The following is a 20,749-nucleotide window of genomic DNA, read 5'->3' as shown; positions in this document are numbered from 1 at the left end:
TTGAACAAAGGGATATCAAATGAGGCTGCTGAAGTGTGGTTCACCCCCTCAGGTGCTTTCTGGTTGTAGAAATGACCCAGTTTATTTCCTTTCTTTTCCTTTTCTTTTTTTAAAAAATATTTTATTTTTTAACATTTTATTTATTTATTAATGAGAAACATAGGAGGAGAGAGAAAGAACCAGGCACCACCCTGGTACATGTGCTGCCGGGGATTGAACTCAGGACCTCGTGCTCAAGAGTCTGATGCCCTATCAACTGCACCACCTCCTGAACCACTTCTCTCTCCTCTCCTCTCCTCTCCTCTCCTCTCCTCTCCTCTCCTCTCCTCTCCTCTCCTCTCCTCTCCTCTCCTCTCCTCTCCTCTCCTCTCCTTGTCTTTTCTTTTGCTCTACCTGAATCCACCTCTCCTGGCAACCATTTCTTTTCTTTTTAGTTTTCAAATATTTATTGAATGTCTAATGCATTCTGGACATTCAACAAAGGACTAGACAGAAAGAAAAATAGAATGTGCCCCCTCATACTGGTAGAATTTGCACCTAAATAGAGAAGTGTACCAGTACAGAAGCATAAGGATAATAATGTAAGTTATTATACACAGTGGCATGTGATTGTTGAAACCTACAGATCAGAAAAGGTCTTTTTTTTCCTTCCTTTTTTTCCACATTGTCATATAATATTTTGTTGAAGTATCTTCCTTTGTAATTCTTAACTATCTGTAATTGTTAACTAGCAACACAACTGTTAATGTCATCTATCTCATGAGGGTGGCAGCTATCAACATTGCAGCCCACAGACTGAGCAGTACCCAGGATCTCTCTGATGGTTCCAGAGAGTTCTCTACCTAAAGATTGGTGCCTCATTTGTTGGGTAATGTTGACAATTTTATCAAAAGTGGTGTTTCTACTGTGCTTTTTCTTTTTTCTTCTTCTTTTTTTTTTTTTTTTTTTTTGCTTCTTTCTGTCTCTTGGTGGTTCCTTGAGGGCTTTAATAATGAGGGCAGAAGCAGAAGGTGCCACCTCACTCTGGGCTTGTCCTTGATGGTCAGTTTCACTGTAATTCTTTGACCCTTCCAATCATTGATAGTCTTAGCAATGTCATCACAAACTTTTTTTTAGAGACAGACAAAGCAGGCCAATCTTGGAGGCCAGGGCAAATGTGACAGCCTGTGTACCTTGGGTGTACATACGACTTGGATCTTGCTGGGGTCAAATTTTGGTGGCATGATCCTGACTTCCCTGGACAGATGACCTCACCAATGTGTCCTGGAACCATATGTCTCTAGACCCGACTGGAGAAAGATATAAGCAGGCTGGGGGTATGAATCAACCTGCCTATGTCTGTGTCCAGGGCAGAAGCAATTACAGAAGCCAGACCTTCCACTTTCTGCACCCCATAAAGAATTTTGGTTCATACTCCTAGAGAGGGACAATGAATATGGAATCTTCTAATAGATGGGATGAGACACAGAACTCTGATGTTGGGAACTCTGTGGAGTTGTACCCATTATATTACAATCTTGTTAATTTAAATCATTATTTTTTTAAAATTTTGGTGACATGCTGGAGGCAGCTGGGGGTCAAATGAACCCTAATTCAGTACAACCAAAGAAAGTTGTACCTTAACCTCTAAGCCAACAACAATCTTTCCTTCTTTCCCTTTTCTTTCTTTCTTTCTTTCTTTCTTTCTTTCTTTCTTTCTTTTCTTTCTTTCTCTTTCTTCTTTCTCTCTTTCTTTCTTCCTTCCTTCCATCCTTCTTCTCATCCTTCCTTCTTTGCTTTTTTTATATAAAGAATTTGAGAGGGAAGGGGGAGATAGAGAGATAGTGAGAAAGACAGAGGAGCCAGGTGGTGGTGCACCCAGTTAAGTACACATAGTATTAAATGCAAGGACCTGTGCAAGGGTCCAGGTTGGAGCCCTGGCCCCCCACCTGCAGTGAAGCAGTTCTGCAGGTATGTATCTTTCTATCTCCCTTCTATGTTCCCTTCCCATCTCAATTTTTCTCTGTCATATCAAATAAAATGGGGAAGAAAAGAACAGAACAGAAAAGAAAAAGAAAAAGAAAAAGAAAAAAAATTGGCCACCAGGAGTGGTGGATTTGTAGTGCTGGGTACTGAGCCCCAACGATAATCCTGTGGAGGCGGTGGGGTGGAGAGACCTACAGCCCTATAGCACTGCTTCCTGGGTCATCAAGCCTCCCCCCAAAAGTAAGGAGCCAGTGAGGACTGGAAACTTGAACATGGATCCTCACATGGTAATGTGGACACTCTACTCAGTATGCTACCATCCAACCCTGACCTCGTGTCTTTTCACTTGTCCTTTTTCTTCTAGCATTTGCCCTTCTTCCGTAGCCAGTCAACAGCGTCAGGTTGAGCCTGATGTAAAGTTTCGAGACCTCCTTTGAATCTGGAGAGGTGGCAGTCGTTAACTATGTGGGTCATAGTCTGTCTGTAGCCGCAGGGGCAGTTCGGGTCGTCTCTGGCTCCCCAGCGATGGAACATAGCGGCGCACCGGCCATGGCCTGTTCGATAGCGATTGAGGAGGGCCCAAATATAACGTGCTAGGTCACAGCCGGGTTGACGCTTGCAGGGGTCTGTGATGAGGTGTTTGTTCTTTACCTCAGCTGACTGCCAACTCTGTTTCCAAGAGACTGGAACAGAGAAGTTCAGTGTAGGCATAGGGGACCAGATTGGGTGACGAGACGTCAAGCGTTGGACAGGGTGGGTGAAGATATCCGCGTATATTGGCAGTATATATTCACTTGTCCTAAAACAGTTGAAGTCTGTCTCCCTGGCTGTGGAAATAGACTTGTTAGCCTCTGTGTGGGCCTCATGTACAGAAGGCTGAAAGAAAAGCCACACGGCTGGCTTTAAAACACCTTTTACCCACAACCTGGAATGGCAGGAACCAAAGGCTAAAGCAAGAATGACAAGTGGGAAGTTTAAGTGCTGACCCTGCCACATGTTGCCTCTGTGGCTTCTGGCTGTTTTTTGATCTCTGGCCCACCAATTCTTCTGGTAGAGCCCAAAGGTAGATCATGAGGCTCTCTGTCCTTTTCAGCTCAATTATATCATCCTACCAAGCCAACCTCACTTTGGTCACAGAAAACCTTCACAGAAAGGCTCCACTTATTTTTGGTTTTGTTTTACATTAACACTTCTGATAGCAACACTTCCTGAGAGACGATTCTTGGTGACTTTTCAAAATTCCAGTCCATTCCTCATTGTAATAAATATAAAATAAGAACTGAATCATTTTGCACAGTGAACATAAATTGAGAACTTATTTTTTCCAGCCATGAGATCATCTCCCCAGACAATAATTTGGGTCCAACATGCATATTAGATGTCAGGCTCAGGCAAATACTAGTGTAGTTATAGGCCCTTTGGAATATACCTAAAATAGACCTACTAGCTATTTCCAAAACAGAGACCCCAAATCTTCATCTGCAATATCCTTTTTAAAAATATTTATTTATTTATTCCCTTCTGTTGCCCTTGTTGTTTTATTGTTGTAGTTATTATTGTTGTTATTGACGTCATCATTGCTGAATAGGAGAGAAATGGAGAGAGGAGGGGAAAACAGAGAGGGGAGAGAAAGACCTGCAGACCTGCTTCACCACTTGTGAAGCAACTCCCCTGCAGGTGGGGGGGGAGCTGGGGACTCCAGCTGGGATTCTTATGCCCTTTGCACCAAGTGTGCTTACCCTGCTGTACTACCAACTCCCCATCTGCAATATTCTTGCCTTTAGGTTCATGATTAGTCAACAATCTGTTCTTCTTTATATCTTAACTCTTTTTCAGCCACCACATTCCAGACACTACCATGATGCTAACCTGACTTCCCTGGTCAGACGGGTCAGACGACCCCACCAATGTGTCCTAAAGCCCCACTTCCCTAGAGCTCTGCCCCACTAGGGAAAGAAAGAGGCAGGCTGGGAGTATGGATAGACTTACCAATGCCCATGTTCAGCAGGGAAGCAATTATAGAAGCCAGATCTTCTACCTTCTGCATCCCACAATAACCCTGGGGCCATACTCCCATAGGGATAAAGAATAGGGAAGCTACAGGGGATGGGATGGGATACGGAGTTCCGGTGGTGGGAGTTGTGTAGAATCGTACCCTTCTTATCCTATAGTCTTGTCAGTGTTTCCATTTTATAAGTAAAATTAAAAATAAATAAAAATAAATGGAGAACTTACTAACATTTTTATTGCATTACTTTAAGTTTACATAATTAAAAAATCCTATTAAATGTGACTTGTCAGGTCCCTCTGAAAGGACTAAATCTTTTGAGGGGGTGGAGATGATGGGAAAGAAAGTCAGATGTGACAGACAAAGGGAGCTTGAGGGAGACCACAAAGAGCACCTTTTAGAGAGGATGGGACCACACTAGTCCTCTTCTCTGGTAATCATTCTGTTCCAGATCTGAGATGGTTGGACATTTTGGGGATTTTATATATCACTTTAATTAAAATCACTCCAATCTTGAAGACTGCTTGAAATATTAAACCTTGAATCTTAAAACCCCTAAAAAGTAAAATCCTCTATTTTTCCCAGCATAGAGGAGGCATTTTGTGCACTTCAAACTGGTTGACAGGCACTGGGGCAGGGATGGGGGGCTGTGCTCTGGATCCAAACCGGGAGTTTAATCAACACAAATCCAGTACTTTGAATTTAGAGCCACAGCTCTACATTAATAGATGTATTTTTCACAAACCAGTGGAATTGAGCAATTGCCATGAAGATCAGAAACGGCTCTCAATTTTCCCTCCCACATCCTCCCTGCTGTCCCTTTTAGATTGCAAGAGCTTATGATTATAACCTATTCACAATCCATTTCTGGTCTCCATGTAGCCCCCCCCCCCCAAGAGGAGATTAGAAAGCTTTGGAAATTAGAGGTATCCCCCACACCCAGAGCTATTCCCAATGAAGTGTTCAGTGGCATGGAAGGAGTTTGTTCTATAGCAGCCTCCCCTGTGGAATTGTGGATGGGAACATTTCACAATGCCCATTTGCAGTAGGCAGGTGATAGCTGGCCATTTAAAGGGGATCTCACAGGCCAGGTCAGCAGGGACAGGGACAGGTGAGCTGCAACAGATACAATTATCTGACTTTCTGAGCTGTTCTTTTGAAGCCTCTACACTTAATAAAAAGAAACGAATAATCCTCTTTGACAACCTTTTGTAGCTCAATCTTTATTGTTCCCACTGAAATCCAAAGAAAATGGACAAGACTCATTTTGTCCAGAAAGCATTTGTGTATTTTATGTAGGTCTCAGCTTTTGAAGCATCAATAGTTCGGCAGGAGAAAAGACAAAGATTTCTTTCTCTCTAGTCTGAGGAAATCAAAGAGAGAATTTTTGAAGCTCTCCAGCCTAACTCAAAATAGTCCTAGGTGGCATCTCCTGATATATACCTCTTTTGCTGCTACACTCAGCATGGAAATTAGCACAGGTTCACAAAATGATGGATATCAGACCTCACCATAAAGAAGCAAGCTCGTCAGCAAATTAAAACTTTTTCACAAACCTGAGAACAAAACTGAACTTGGAAAGCTCTCTCTTACTTATGGGCTTTCAGTGGCCATTGTCCACTTCCAGTCCACTGCACCGTCCATCTGCAGAGTTTTTGGTTTGACCTGAGGTATGTGAGAGTTACTGGGTAAACATATATTCTCTAATAAGCTGAGTGGCTGACAGGATGGTCTGAATAATCAAATATATTTAAAATATAAACATCTTTCTGGCTTTGTCTATTTTCAATGAAAAAGACAGTTACTAGGAACTGCTTTTATGGTTTGCTAGCCACTCCACTTAGGGTGGAAGGAAAGAAAAATGTCAAGTGCATTTGGGCTATTTCAGTCAAAACCCGGAGTATGGCCACTGTAGGAAACTGGGTCAGAATTTAGGGAGCTGGAGATATTTTCATAAAGTCTTGGCCCAGAGTCTATAATGGTATAATGGTATGCTATTCTTTCAAAACATACAAACACACACACATACACACACTTAAACACCACATGTTTTTACCAAGCAAATCAATACAGGCTAATATCAGGACGAAACCCTACAACTCTGATTTAATTTACATTTTGATTTCTACCCATTCAGTGATGCATACCATCATATACCGAAAAGGGTTGGATTGTAAACCAAAGCCAATTCCAAAAAAAGAAAAGAAAAGAAACTCAAATATTTATTAAGAGTAAATGGGGGGTGGTGGATGATAGTCAGTGGGTTAAGCACACATGACATGATGTGAAGACTGGCGTAAGGATACCCATTTGGTTCGAGCCCCCAACTCCCATCTGTGCTGGGAAGTGGGGGGGTTGCTTCACATCTGGTCTTCAGGTGTCATCTTTCTCTCCCTTTTCTGTCTTCCCCTCCTCTCTCAATTTCTCTCTATACTGTCCAACAACAACGACAGTAATAATAACAACAAGGGCAACAAAAATGGGAAAGATGGCCTCCAGGAGTGATGGATTCATAGTGCAGGCACCGAGCCCCAGCAATAACCCTGGTGGCAAAAAAAAAAAAAAAAAAAGTAAAATGGAAAATATTAATTCTACTGGTTCTGTGAAATTGAGCTTGGAACTATTATAATTGAACAGTGAAAAACAACTTTTTAAATTAACAACCAAATATTTGCACTCAATAGAAAAAAATGTGTATTAGATGAGAATAATCACCATCAAAATAGTGATTTCCAGGGAGTCAGGCTGTAGCGCAGCGGGTTAAGCGCAGGTGGCACAAAGTGCAAGGACTAGAGTAAGGATCCCGGTTTGAGCCCTGGCTCCCCACCTGCAAGGGAGTCGCTTCACATGTGGTGAAGCAGGTCTGCAGGTGTCTGTCTTTCGCTCCCCCTCTCTGTCTTCCCCTCCTTTCTCCATTTCTCTCTGTCCTATCCAACAACGATGACAACAACAATAATAACGACAACAATAAAACAAGGGAAACAAAAGGGAATAAATAAATAAATAAATATAAAAAATAGTGATTTCCTATTTCAAAAAAAACTAAGAGGAAAATAGAATAAGAACTTACAAAGGAGAACAACTTCAGAAGTCTTCTGTAAACAGGGACCTGGTAAAGAGGTAGTGAAGAACATTCTAGAGTGTACACTCTAAACAGATCAGAAGAACTGTGTTGGGTCCTGTTTATACTCCTCAGGCAAGGCAACAAATTTGAGCCTTATTCTCATCATCTGTAGCAAAACAAACACTGTCATTTTCCTTGCTCCTTGCCCAAGAGCAGTTCTGAGGAGTGTGTCGGATAAAGTCAGGAATCTCTCCTGTAAACAAGAAGGGGAAACTGTCCCAGGAGAAAATTGGCAATTGGTCTAGTCTGGCAGTCCTTGTTTTGGAGTTTTATATTTCTTCTCTCCTGTTGTAGCTGAATTTAGTTTGAGAAGCTCAGATCATAATGAGCAAGCATAGAGGTCAGAGGAAATGGCTTATATTACTACCACGGCAACTAACAAAGTTCTGGGGGCCACCAACAACTGTTCAATTGGCACACAAGCATAGGAACACACCAGAAAAAATATTGCACATTGTCCTTAGATTTTCACAGCTGAGACTCTGGCTAGAGGGTTTTAAATACTGGTTACTGGGGAAGTCCAAGTTAAACAAGCATTTGAAGCAGGCAAGTAAACATGAAGTTTAGGTTTCTAATTCTCGGAGACAAGACCAGTGGGGTGGGGGAGCTAGGTAAGTGATTTTAAACACCAACTTTGTTTAAAATATCTTAACAAATGTTCTCAACAATTTGTTGAGACCAGATGTAGTTTATTTTGTATCTGAAAGGGATGTTCAGTCACCTCCTCTCTCATCTTAAAGGTGAGAAAATGGGGTCGAGGGGGAGGGAGAGAGAGCTGCGCAAATAAATTAATCTGCCTGGGTTAATGCTACAATAGCTATGAAGGAAGAAAAAGAAAGCGAGTTGGTAGCAGTGTTTCTACTTTATTGCATGGGATGGGAGGGAGAACTATTGTGCAGATTGGGAAAATGAGGCACACACTTTTGTGCAAAGGCATTTCTGATTAGCTTCTCCACTCCACAGTCATCCGCCTGAACTATATACACAGTGACCAACTGTTACAAAGCAGGAATGCACCTTGGAGGTGGGCAATGGCACTGTGCACACTGGGGAGGGGAGGGTGGATCAGGCCTGTGAGCTTTCTGGCTCCATGGTCTTCTTCTCCCTACAATGGCTACTCTAGGGACACAGAAACACTTGCAGGTGATTGTAGAAAACTAGAAAAGAAAAAAATAAAAATTTTAAAAAAACTAGAAAAGAAATTTTCTCCTATACTGATGGGTACCTTTCCTATAGAAGTTTAAAGTATCTGCCAAAAATGTTCTTATACTTTGGCATATATATGTCAATACTTTTAATTGTCAGTCCTGGAGAAATTAGTCCAAGGAAGCCACTCAATATATTATAAAAGCTACATGTGTCAAGATTTCTTGCAGGATAAGTTGTAATAGTTACAAGCAGCCCAAATATCCAACAGTAAGGAAATAGTGAAGAAAATATAATACATAAACGATGAGGTTGATATAGTAATTTCAGGGGCCAGGCGGTGACCTGGTTAAGCTCACATATTACAGTGTGCAAGGACCTAGGTTCAAGTCCCTGGTCCCCACCTGTAGGGGGAAAGCTTCATGAGTGGCGAAGCAGGGCTGCAGGTGTCTCTGTTTCTTTTCTTCTATATCTCCCCCTCCTCTCTAAATTCCTCTCTATCTATATCCAATAATAAATAAATAAAAATATAAAAGATATAATAATTGCAAATTCTTGAAAAGAATATTAATATTTATAATAAAAACTACATGGAGGTATAGATAGGTATAGATACACATATAAAGTATTAGAGTAGAAGTGAAAATGTAATTTATGGAGCAGATTTGGAAAAAATACGAATTTTTTTAAATTTGTAATATTCTCTGTAATATTTTTACAATTCTCTGCTAAAATTCCTCAGAGTAAGAGTGGAAATCTACTTGGAATATTCACAGATGACACTCAACAAGACTATTATGATTAACAACCTTTTTTTCTCTAATTATCCATATTTTGGAAAGCAACTGAGCAGTTGGATACTATGACTTACATTGTTTTCTACAATCTTATTTTCATCATAGTTGCCTCTCATTAATTTATTAGTTTATTAGTTAACATATGGTGACAGCTTTGTTTATTTCCTGTTTTCCCTAGTGCTGAAGCCAAGTCAGAAAAAATAAGTCTTTCTCTCTTTCATTTTTTCTTTCTTTAATTTTGGGATATAATATCAGTTGTATCATATAAAATTATTGTTTTTGTGGTCCCAAAAGATATAAATATTGGAAATTTCATGTAGCCCAAGCAGAAAATTTTATTAATGTCAGAATTTTATCTTACACCATTCTTGCAACTCATTTTTTAATCATTCTATTCACTGAAACTACCTATCTCCTCCATCAGTTTAATTTGTACTTTAAGTACTTTGTTTACCATGAAGTTCTTGACAGGAAAAACCCAAAGAATGTCACTTCAATATACTTCTTCAGACAAACCCATAATTTTTTTTCTTTTTTATGTGAAAATATCTAGATGTCCTTCATTCACCTTCCGTGAATTCTCTCCATGGAGAGCCACTTGTATGAACTCTGTCACAGGCACTATAAGTGTGGGGTACAAATAGCAAGACTGAGGCATTTTCCTTCAGGAAGTAGAGATGATTTGGACTCAAAGGAACAGCTTTGTAGTCACACTGACCATACTCATCATGTGTTTCTACTCACAGATCGAATGGCTAGAAAGAATGTTTTGTTTGACCAAACTGACTAAATGTGTACTTAAACTGATGTAAGCTACCATCTCCTCCACATTAATAAGTATAAGGTTTTGCCCAAGCAGAGAGGAATTTTATCTTGGACTAGCCCTACTACTTTTCTAATCAATGACCTGACTCTCTAGGTACATAAGATGCAAGAGAACACGATTCCCAGGTAGGTGTTTGAAAAATTCTAAAACAGCTCCCTAATAGGGCCAGAACCTTCTCTATAGAACACAATACCCAAAGCTTAAGGACTCCTCAAGGTCAAGGTATACATTCAATAAAACTGAAATCCATGTATTTAAAGACAGGCAAAAACAGAGCTTAAACCTAAGTATGGATGTGGGTAGTCTTCTAGGGATAATGCAGCTGAAGACAGGCTCGGCCAGCAAGTGTGAGAAATAGGGCACACACCTAAATCAACAGAGCTGTGTGTCTAGAGATCAAATCAGACATTGGTGACTATGTCATCAATTTAAAATAAATAAATAAATAAATAAATAAATAAATAAATAAAGCTGGCCTCACCACTGAAAACCCTCATGCCAAATTCCAGTCTAAGAAAGATCTGGAATTCAAGAAGCTTCCATTTGAACCCCATGCTTCCAACCAAATCCTTGCAACCAGTTGGCTTCAAGATGTGCGACCCAGACCAGATGATGATGCCATGGGCTTGATCTCTGATTTCCTTTACAGCTATTTATTTTGTAGACTTTCCAAGCATGTCCTCTCCTTGAGGAGTCACCTCTACAGAGTAAATATCTTAAAGAACAAAATGGTGGCTCGTCATCTATGATGAGCTGAAGCTCTGACCCTCAGTCCCAGTTCTGCCCACACCAGGCACATCAGGCTCTGTCCTAGGTGTTGAGGACTTGGAAATCGAAAGCGGGGGTTTCATCAGAGAAAAGGCCAGGGTTGTTTTGCAAGTTAAGAAACCCATGGGGTTCCATCTCCTATTCTTAGATATTGAGAATGAGAAATCAAGCTAGAGAATGTTTAAGTATAACTTCCATTTACTGCCTGCCTACCAAGGATTGGACACATTACATTTCTTCTCAGTTTCATTCTGCAGGGAAGGTTAGTCTTACTTTTGAGGTGAGAAAGCTGAGTCCCTAAAATTTTAAAAAACTTGCCTAAGGCTACACAGTGGGTTAAGCACACATGGCGCAAAGTGCAAGGACGGGGGGGGGGGGGGGGGGGTGGGAGATCCTGGTTTGAGCCCCTGGCTCCCAACCTGCAGGGGGTTGCTTCACAAGCGGTGAAGCAGGTCTACAGGTCTAGCAGGTCTTTCACTCCTCTTTGTCTTCCTCTCCTCTCTCCATTTCTCTCTGTCCTATCCAACAATAAGGACATCAAGTAACAACAATAACTACAACAATAAAACAACAAGGGCAACAAAAGGGAGTAGATAAATATTTTTTAAAAAATTTTTAAAAAGAAAGAAAAAGAAGGCAGGGTTTCTACCTGTTGTCTTTCCTTCTCACCCAACAGCCTCTCTGAGAACTGGGCACTCATAAACTGAGAGCCTACACTTCCTGGATTTTTGTGGCACAGTTGTATCTCTTCCAGCAATAAGAAGAAAGGCCACACTGACTCACAGGTGTGTTCTTGACCAGTCTTGTGGGGACAGAGTCAAAGACCCTTAGAGCAGTGTGCTTGTGTTCTTGGGATGATCATTTAGTCTCATTTAGCCTCAGAACCTGCTCGCCATCTTGGAAACCCACCAGGGATGTGACCCAGGAGGTGGTGTAATAAATAAAGTGCTGGACTTGTCAGCAGGAGAGCACATATTCAATCTCTAGCACTAAATGTGCCAGAATGATACTCTGGTTCTTTCTTTCTTTCTCCTAACTAATAAATAAATATTTAAAAAAGGACATTTTATGAGACTGCACTAAGCCATTGTTTTATTTGATTCTAATTATTCTGGCACTTCCCAAGACATGTAATGAAAAGTCTTGGTGAAAAATAAATGTTTCAAAAGTTTGGGGAGGGTGAACTTAACTGAGCAAGAAATGGGAGTTAACCTAAAGGCAGATTTCCTCGGCAGCCTTTGTCCCAAGACTTGATAGGCAGGTATAGTTGTAGTCCAAATAGGTGCTCAAGTCTCTCAAGTGTCCTCTTGTCTGATCTTATCTGGGTTTGGACACTCAAAAGTTTTCCCTGGAAGCATTCTCTAGAACTAGGTAAAACATCAATCTCCATGCTGGCAAAACAAGTTGCACTAAGAGAAGAAAGCCCAGTTAAAGCTGTTCCTCCTGTGTGCTGCTTGAGGACTTGGGCCTGGTCCCATCTTGGGGTGGGTATGGGGTGGGGTGGGGTGGGGTGGGACCTGAACTGCACCAGCACCAAGTAGCTTCTTTCTTCTCTAACTCATTCTACTATCCTGGATCTCAGGCTTTACATGGAGACAGGAGAACAGTCCACCTGGAGTGATAAGCTTCCAAGTAGCCCTGGGATCTGAAACTCTTGCCACCAATTGCCCCCTGAAGCCCCCAAGTTCACAGTTCTGATGAGCCCTCTCATGCCCTCACAAGCTTGGGCAGCTCTGGGTCTCCACCCCACAACATGTGACTCACATCCAAGGCCATTCTTAGATCTTACAAAAACAAACAAACAAACAGACAAACAAAAAACCAACTTGTGATCACTCCTTTCTTGAAACCCAGACACTAGACTAGGACAGTGTCATGTCCCTGGAGAGATGGATGTTTCCAAGGACTTTCTGCCCTCCCACTGTCACCACTAGACACCCCCCACATGGGGACCATGCTGTGTGGGAAGAACATTGTGAGTGTCCACCCATCTGGTGTCTCTAGGTTTAAACACAGCTTACCTCATTTCCTGTTAAGCTGCCACACTGACAACCCCAATTTCATCTATCCTCTCTATCAACATGGTCAGAAAATACTGGGGAGTTAAAAGAGTGTTGAGAGGTTAGCTCCATGAGTAGGACTGAGGTGAAGAGTCTGTCATTCAAATATAGAATCAAGTGACATCTCTCATCTGTCCCCTCCCTTCTGGCTTTGGGACCTCAGCTAGAGCTGCCTGGTATACAGGCTGGGAGGTCAAGTGGGCCTAGCTAACTATGTTATGAAAGGGCTTGGTCTGTGCAGGGGCCTCCACAATGGAGCCCGGTTTGGTCATGGGCCCCCAGAAGTCCACCTCACTTGATCCAATCTACCAAGTCCCAAAGCCATGCTTCATTTGATCAGCCAGGGAGAAATATCTTCGTTAGAGAAGGAAAAGGAAAAGGGTGAGTGACAGAGCTAGCAGGGCTGAGAGGATTCAGAATCAGAGGCGCAGCCTACCTATTCTGCAATACCTTCCAGCCTCTACTGAGCCCCTACACTGGGCCTTGTCTTTATTGCCCTCCTGTATGCTCCCCTACACCTCCCTGCCCCCTTCAGGTGCTGACCTGCCCCTGCTTAGCACTAGAGCATCACATCAACATGGGCACTTGGGCCTACCTGCAACTGGGAGTCGAGCCTGCAAGCTGGCAGTGAAGACCAGCACCTTCCACTGCATTGTTCCTTCCCCAGGAGGAGGATGAAAGGCAGAGCTTAAGGCTGTAGACAAAAACTGGGATGAGGACAAGACAGAGGCTCCGCCGCTCTGTTCTGCTGTTGCCTCCCCAGGAAGTGGAGGGCGGTGGGGCCTTTGAGAAGGAGGCACCTTCCTCAGGGCCAAGAAGCTCACACACATCTCACACCCCGCCTGCCCCCTTTCAGTTCACAGGCAGGAAGCTCTGGAGGTTTGAGGGTTGGGGGGGGGGCGGTGAGCGAATGTGTCTGAATTCAGCCTTTTGTCTCATTTCACTGTTCTAATTTTTTGTAATTCCTGCCTTGGCTGGTAAAGTTGTCCTTCGCATGTAGGAGTTCTTTTCAAAGCACCTAAGAACATTGGCGATTTTCCTAGATGATGATCATTCATTTTACACAGCTTGGTGAGATAAAAGCTCTGGATTCAATGTGACTAAAGACAACATGCACAGCATTGGGGCCATCTCGGCCATCTACTTGCCGTGTGACCTTCACTAAATGTCCCAGCATTTCTGGCTGAGCATCCTTACCCACAAAGCAAACTGCCTAAGCTGTTTGAGGCTGCAGCTCTGAACTTGGCCGAAATCTGGACCATGGAAAAGTAAAATATTAGAGCTCAGACCCTAGCATGTCTGTCATTTCAAATGCTTTTTGTTGTCAACACTTAAACAAAAAGACCTACAAATAAACTTGATAAACAGTGTTGGTTCCTAATATAGCCTAGGTGAGCAGTGAGCTGTTTTATCCAGTTTTGTGTAACTAACTCTGTGAGGTTTCTATATGTTTCTCAAAACATGTCCCCATTGCTACCCACAACTATGCACAAAGCTCGGTAAATATTTGTTAGAAATTGATCATCGTACACATTCCATGTGTCAGTGTGGAATTACACCCCTGGAATTTTGTAATTTGGTAAAAAAAAAAAAAACCACTAAAATCACTAATAGAAAATGGAAATAAAAATGGTCACCTTAGTTTGCATTGTAACTGAAGCATTTAAAAAATAAAGTATCTCGGGAGTCCAGTGGTAAAGCAGTGGGTTAAGCACAGGTGGCACAAAATGCAAGAACTGGCCTAAGGATCCCGGTTCAAGCCCCTGGCTCTCCATCTGCAGGGGAATCGCTTCACAAGCAGTAAAGCAGGTCTGTAAGTGTCTATCTTTCTCTCCCCCTCTGTCTTCCCCTCCTCTCTCCATTTCTCTCTCCTATCCAACAACGACAACAACAATAATAACTACAACAATAAAACAACAAGGGCAACAAAAGGGAATAAATAAATAAATACTAAAAAAATAAAGTATCTTTCTTCCCTTTCTCTTAAAAGGAAGAGGTGGAGAAAAAGAAAGAAAAGAATAGCTACAACAAGGGTAACAAAAGGGAATAAATAAATAAATATTTAAAAAATAAAGTATAATTCTTCCCTTTCTCTTAAAAGGAAGAGGTGGAGAAAAAGAAAGAAAAGAAAAAAGTTGATTTGGATGGCCCTAATTTCTTCTAGGTAGAAATTCTAAATGTGAGGATCCAGCCTCTCCAAAGCCCCCTTCTTTGCAGTCATACAGGCTGTTTACTGGCTGCTCCGGGCGACGCTCAAGTCATGTGTGCTGCCTCTGGGCTACAGGCCCTGGCTGCCAACTGGACTCGTTTCCCTGTGGGAGGTCTGGCTATCAGCTGCACCCAGTCTGACTACTCTGAAGAATCTACCCTTGTTGTCATTTGCAAAAAGGAAGGTCTGAGTTTGCTAAGTCTCAGAGCCCAGCCTGTTCTTGGGGTTGACCCAAACAGAAGCTTTATTCTCTTTCCAAGAACAAGCCTAGGGTAAGGGATAGATAGTATAATGGCTAGGCATTTCATGCCTGAGGCTCCCTGGTTCAATCCCCTGTACCACTGTGAACCAGTGCTAAACAGTGCTCTGGTGAAAAAAAGGACAAGCCTAGTAGGCTGGGTGGTGGCACACCTGGTTAAATGCACATATTACCATGCACAAGCCCCTGGTCCTCTCTTGCAGGGGAAAAGCTTCATGAGTGAAGGGCTGCAAGGGTCTCTCTTTCTCTCTCTCTCTCTCTCCCTCTTTCCCTCTCTCTCCCTCCTTCTCAATTTCTCTGTTTTATTTTTTAAATAAATTTATAATATATATTTTATTTATTAATGAGAAAGGAGGAGAGAGACAAAGAACCAGACATCACTCTGGTACATGTGCTGCCAGGGATTGAACTCAGGACCCCATGCTTGAGAGTCCAATGTTTTATCCACTGCACCACCTCTCAGACCACTCTGTTTTATTAAATAAAAATAAAGTTTAAAAAAATCTCAAAAAAAAAAAAAAAGAACAAACCTACAGGAGATTGACCCTTATGGTCCTTCAGGATCGTCATTGCCTCAAGGAAGAATGGCAAAGATTCTAGGAGAGGGGCTGGGTGGTGGCATACCCAGTTAAGTGCACAAGTTACTGTGAGCAAGAACCCAGGTTCAAGCCCCAACTTTCCACCAGCAGGGGAAAAGCTTCATGAGAAGTGAAGCAGGTCTGCAGGTGTCTTTCTCTCTCCCTCTGTATCTCCTCTCCTCTTTCAATTTACCTCTGCCCTAGAAAATGAAATAATAAAATTAAAAAAAGAAAACAATAGTTTCTAGCAGCACTGGTTTCATCCTGAAGGCACCAAACCCCAGAAATAACCCTGGCGGTAGTAAAGAAAAAAATTAAATGATTCTAGAAGGACTCTTTTTTTGAACCAAAGTACAATTCACCTGTATTATTTTATTTTCATATAACATAAAGACTTGACATCTGCATATATTAGCAAAGCTATCAGTGTGTTTACCATCCTTTTTTTTAACTTTCAATTTTGCAATTATAATCTCCATGCTGTTCCTTGAAGTTTGTAATAATGATCCCTTTTACCCACTTTACGCCCCACTCCCCAACCTCCTCCCCCCTTGTAACCACTGACCTGCTTTCTGTCTCTGAGTTTAGTTTTGCTTTGCTTATTAGATTTCACACAGATATGAAATTGAGTATTTTATCTGTCATGCAGGACTGTTCATTGATATAAATATATTCAACTGTCTTTGACTTTGGAATCCCACTGCTGGAACCCAAAGAAATAAGCAGAAATGTAGAAAACACTAGATACATATAGACTTTCTCTTATAATTGGGGAAAACTGGAAATGACTTACGTGTCAAGTCATTGTGTTAAGAGAGGAGGGCTACCCTATAGCTTTGCCTGGGCAGTTAGCACCTCAAATCCTTGGCTTTCAGGAAATAGCCACCCCCCATCCCAGAACTCTCCCAGCCCCTGTGGTCTTGATGTGCTGAGCTGAACCCTGCCATTTTGGGGAAGGACACATAATCCAGTTAAGTAAAGAGGCCCCCTGTATCTAAGCATGATCATTCAGGAAAAGACTCTCCTGGCTGGGAAAGTTGTACCTCCTCAGACTGACTGATGGCTGCAATAAAACCAGCACAGGAGAAAGTGGCACCAGCAGGTGAAGGTGGGAGTACAAAGGGTTTTTTCAGATCAATGAACTACTCTCTTTGCTTAAACTACTTTAACTAGAGTTGGTACTCAAAATGGACTCACTGGGGGAGACATTCTGCAGACACCCTAGTATTAAATAAAAAGACAAGCTTATATTTTAGGTGAGAAAATAAAATAAACTTATTTTTTGTATTATCTTCATCTATAGGATAGAGACAGCCAGAAATCTAGAGGGAAAGGGGGTAGTAGAGAGGGAGCAATACAGATACTGCAACACTGCTTTACCACTAGCAAAACTTCCCCCATGCAGGGGGACTGGGGGCTCAAACTTGTGTCCTTGCACATTGTAACAATGTGTGTTCAACCAGGTGTGCCACCACCTTGCCCCAAATAAAGTAAACCTGAGAGGGCCAGGTGGTAGCACAACGGGTTAAGCATACATGGTACAAAGCACAAGGACCAGTGTAAGGATACAGGTTTGAGCCCCCAGCTCTCCACCTGCAAGGGGGATCACTTCACAAGTGGTGAAGCAGGTCTACAGGTGTCCTTCCCAGTCTCTGTCTTCCCCTCCTCTCTTGATTTCTCTCTGTCCTATCCAACAACAGCAGTAACAGTAACAGAATAGAAAAAATGGCCTCCAGGAGCAGTGGATTCCTAGTACAGGCAGCGAGCCCCAGAAATAACCCTGGAGACCAAAATAAACCTTAGACACAGTTCTGGCAGGGATTTGAGCCCAGGAGTAGCCCTCTTGATTGCACTGAAAGAATTGCTTTAAAATCTGGGTTCTGGGAGTCGGGCGGTAGCGCAGGAGGTTAAGCACAGGTGGCGCTAAGCACAAGGACCAGCGGAAGGATCCCGGTTCGAGCCCCCCGGCTCCCCACCTGCAGGGGAGTCGCTTCCCAGGCGGTGAAGCAGGTCTGCAGGTGTCTGTCTTTCTCTCCCCCTCTCTGTCTTCCCCTCCTCTCTCCATTTCTCTCTGTCCTATCCAACAACGATGATATCAATAATAACTACAACAATAAAAAAAACAAGGGCAACAAAAAGAATAAATAAAAAAAAATCTGGGTTCTGCTGCTTTTATACACTACATGTATGTGAATGGAAGGTACAGTGAATATTTTTAGGGATTCTACAAAGTAGAGTGAGTTAGACAATACATCACCTCTCCTGGTGTTATCTATACATTAAGACAACCAAGTGGTTCGAGCCCCCAGCTCCCCACCTGCAGGGGACTTCACAGGTGGTGAAGCAGGTCTGCAGGTGTCTTTCTATCCCCGTCTTCCCCTCCTCTCTCCATTTCTTTCTGTCCTATCTAACAACAATGACATCAATAACAACAGCAATAAGTACAACAATAAAAATTAAAAAATAATAAAAAAAGGGCAACAAAAGACAACCAAGCATGGTCACTTTCTAAGAGGAGGGAGCTAGGCATCAGGGACAGCTATTCTTCATGTATCCTTGATGGTCAAGGGCCAAAATGATCTTAGGTTGTTTATCTGCCTCCTTTCCTTACAGAATGTATGGCATCTTTGGATGTGGCCTCTTCACAAAGACAGCCTTGCCTTGATTTCTGGTACATATGTGCCCAAGAAAGATGCAAATTTAGACAGATTTCCTTGACAAGTCATGGTCCCTTTGACATCAGGAATAAGAGCTTATAATTAAGCTGAAGACACATGACACATGGTCATCATAAAGCATGATCTTTTATATAGTTTTTATTAGTAGTGATTTAATAGTGGTTTACAAAATTATGGTATTTCATGAGTATAGTTCTATACCCATGCATGGTGTAAGTCATCATATCCTTAATTAAGCAAAATCTTGAATCTCTCCATCATAATTTACATAGTCTAAGAGACAACTTGGTTGTAGCTTTCTTTTTCTTTTTGTTTGTTTGCAAATAACATTATCTTAAGAAGGTTTAAACATTTCAGAAGGGGGCCGTGTGGTAGCACAGCGGGTTAAGCACATGTGGCGTAAAGGGCAAGGATGGCGTAAGGATCCTGGTTCCATCCCCCGGCTCCCCACCGGGGGGAGTCACTTCACAGGCAGAGAAGCGGATCTGCAGGTGTCTTTCTCTCCTCCTCTCTGTCTTCCCCTCTTCTCTCAATTTCTCTCTGTCCCATCCAACAATGATGACAACAATAATAGTAACAACACCGATAAATAACAAGGGCAACAAAAGGGAAAAAAATTTCAGGAAAGCAAATATTGGAAGAAAACACATTAAACTGAAGTTATCAGGCAAGCTAGTGAGATTATGAACTTTTTAAAAATTTTTTTATTTATCAGTGAGATTGTAACTTTCATTTTATTTCCCATAATGTTCATGTATCTTATCAGAAATGCTACAGAAAATGTTAAAGGAAAAAATGCTTTATTCGTTTATATCTCTCTCTTTCAGTTCCAAAAAGAGGGTTCTCTTCTGTAGGTCACGGTGCCTGTACATGGTGTGGAAGGTATGTAAATCAATTTGTAGACCTGACCTCTGTCTCTTTTATACCTGCCAGCAGGCAGGACTGTCGTCCCAGTGCCTTCTCACTGAGCCTATCCACCACCATGATCCCACCCACCATCATGGGCTTGTGGTGTAATTTTTAAGGGTTCTTATCAGCTCAGCTGTACAGAAGCTGCATCTGTACAAAAGGTGATCTGCTGTGCCCTCCACTGGACAATCAGGATATAACAGGAAAGTTCTACACATTTAATTACAGCAAGACTCAACATTGTCATATGGTCTTGGAACTGAGGTTCTGACCAACACCAGGTACAGTGAGACCAGGTCCTTGAATAAAAGAAACCATCAGGGGTCGGGCGGTGGCGCAGTGGGTTAAGCGCATGTGGTGCAAAGCGCAAGGACAGGAGTAAAGATCCCAGTTCGAGCCCGTCTCCCCACCTGCAGGGGAGTCACTTCACAGGCGGCGAAGCAGGTCTGCAGGTGTCTTTCTCTCCCCCTCTCTGTCTTCCCCTCCTCTCTCCATTTCTCTCTGTCCTATCCAACAACGAATAGCGTCAACAATGGCAATAATAATAACCACAACGAGGCTACAAGGGCAACAAAAGGGGGGGGGAAGAAACCATCTTTCTTCTATTCAACATTGGCTTAGGATTTTTTCAAATCAATTTCATAGTGAAAGGACTTTGAACAAAACCAAAGAACTGCTATATTGAGGAATTTGCAGAGCCTGCTGAGAAAAAACTAGTTGACTTTTCTTTTTTTAATCATTTATTTATTACTATATGGGGCAGAGAAAAATTGAGAGTGGGAGGGAAAATAGAGAAAGAAAGAGACAGAGACACCTGCAGTCTTGTTTCTGTACTTGTGAAACTTTCCCCCTGCAGGTGGGGGCCAGGGGCTTACCATGTCCCCCTGGTTGACTTTCCTCTGTGACAACTAAATCATGCCTGAGTATGGGTATGCTTTATTTATTTTTAAAATTTTAGATAGAGCTAAAGAGGCAGAAAGAAAGTGAAAGAGACCACAGCATCAGAAAGCTTCCTTCAATGTGGTAGGGGCCAGGCTCAAACCTGTGACATGTACATGGCAGAGCAGCATATTATCCAAGTAAGCTATTTTGCCAGCCCTATAGGCATGTTCTTCTATGTCCCTTGCTGTGTCTCCAAGCACAGGACACAAAACTCACAGTAAATGGGTAAAGAAAAAAAAAAGGCAGATTTCCTCAAACTAATTCCTTTACAAGGTCACTTGGCCCTAATATTCTGAGATAAGTACCTTGGCAAAGGTTACATTTCCCCCCGATTCTTTGATAAATACTAGTGAGGTATTTATCAAAGGAACCATTCTAGAACAGCCAGTGGTTGATTGCATAGCATTCAAAAATAACACCAAAGAATTTTACAAGACAATGAAATTGTAATAAACAGGCAAAATTGGGAAAATAAATCCA

At 42.1% G+C, this 20,749-nt stretch overlaps 1 protein-coding gene across 1 annotated transcript in view; it reads right to left on the bottom strand.

Annotated features, from left to right (window-relative positions):
* The window catches only part of CD247 (CD247 molecule), a 57,691-nt gene extending 44,187 nt beyond the window's left edge, over positions 1 to 13,504 (bottom strand). Inside the window, exon 1 of the mRNA XM_060196981.1 lies at positions 13,290 to 13,504. Coding sequence (XP_060052964.1) covers positions 13,290 to 13,347 — 58 coding nt within the window. The 5' untranslated portion in view covers positions 13,348 to 13,504. The remainder of the gene's footprint in view (positions 1 to 13,289) is intronic.
* Positions 13,505 to 20,749: the final 7,245 nt, after the last annotated feature.

This window comes from Erinaceus europaeus, chromosome 9, assembly GCF_950295315.1.
Source record: "Erinaceus europaeus chromosome 9, mEriEur2.1, whole genome shotgun sequence".
Taxonomy (NCBI): Eukaryota; Metazoa; Chordata; class Mammalia; order Eulipotyphla; family Erinaceidae; genus Erinaceus; species Erinaceus europaeus.
This window is presented reverse-complemented; position numbering and strand designations above follow the sequence as displayed.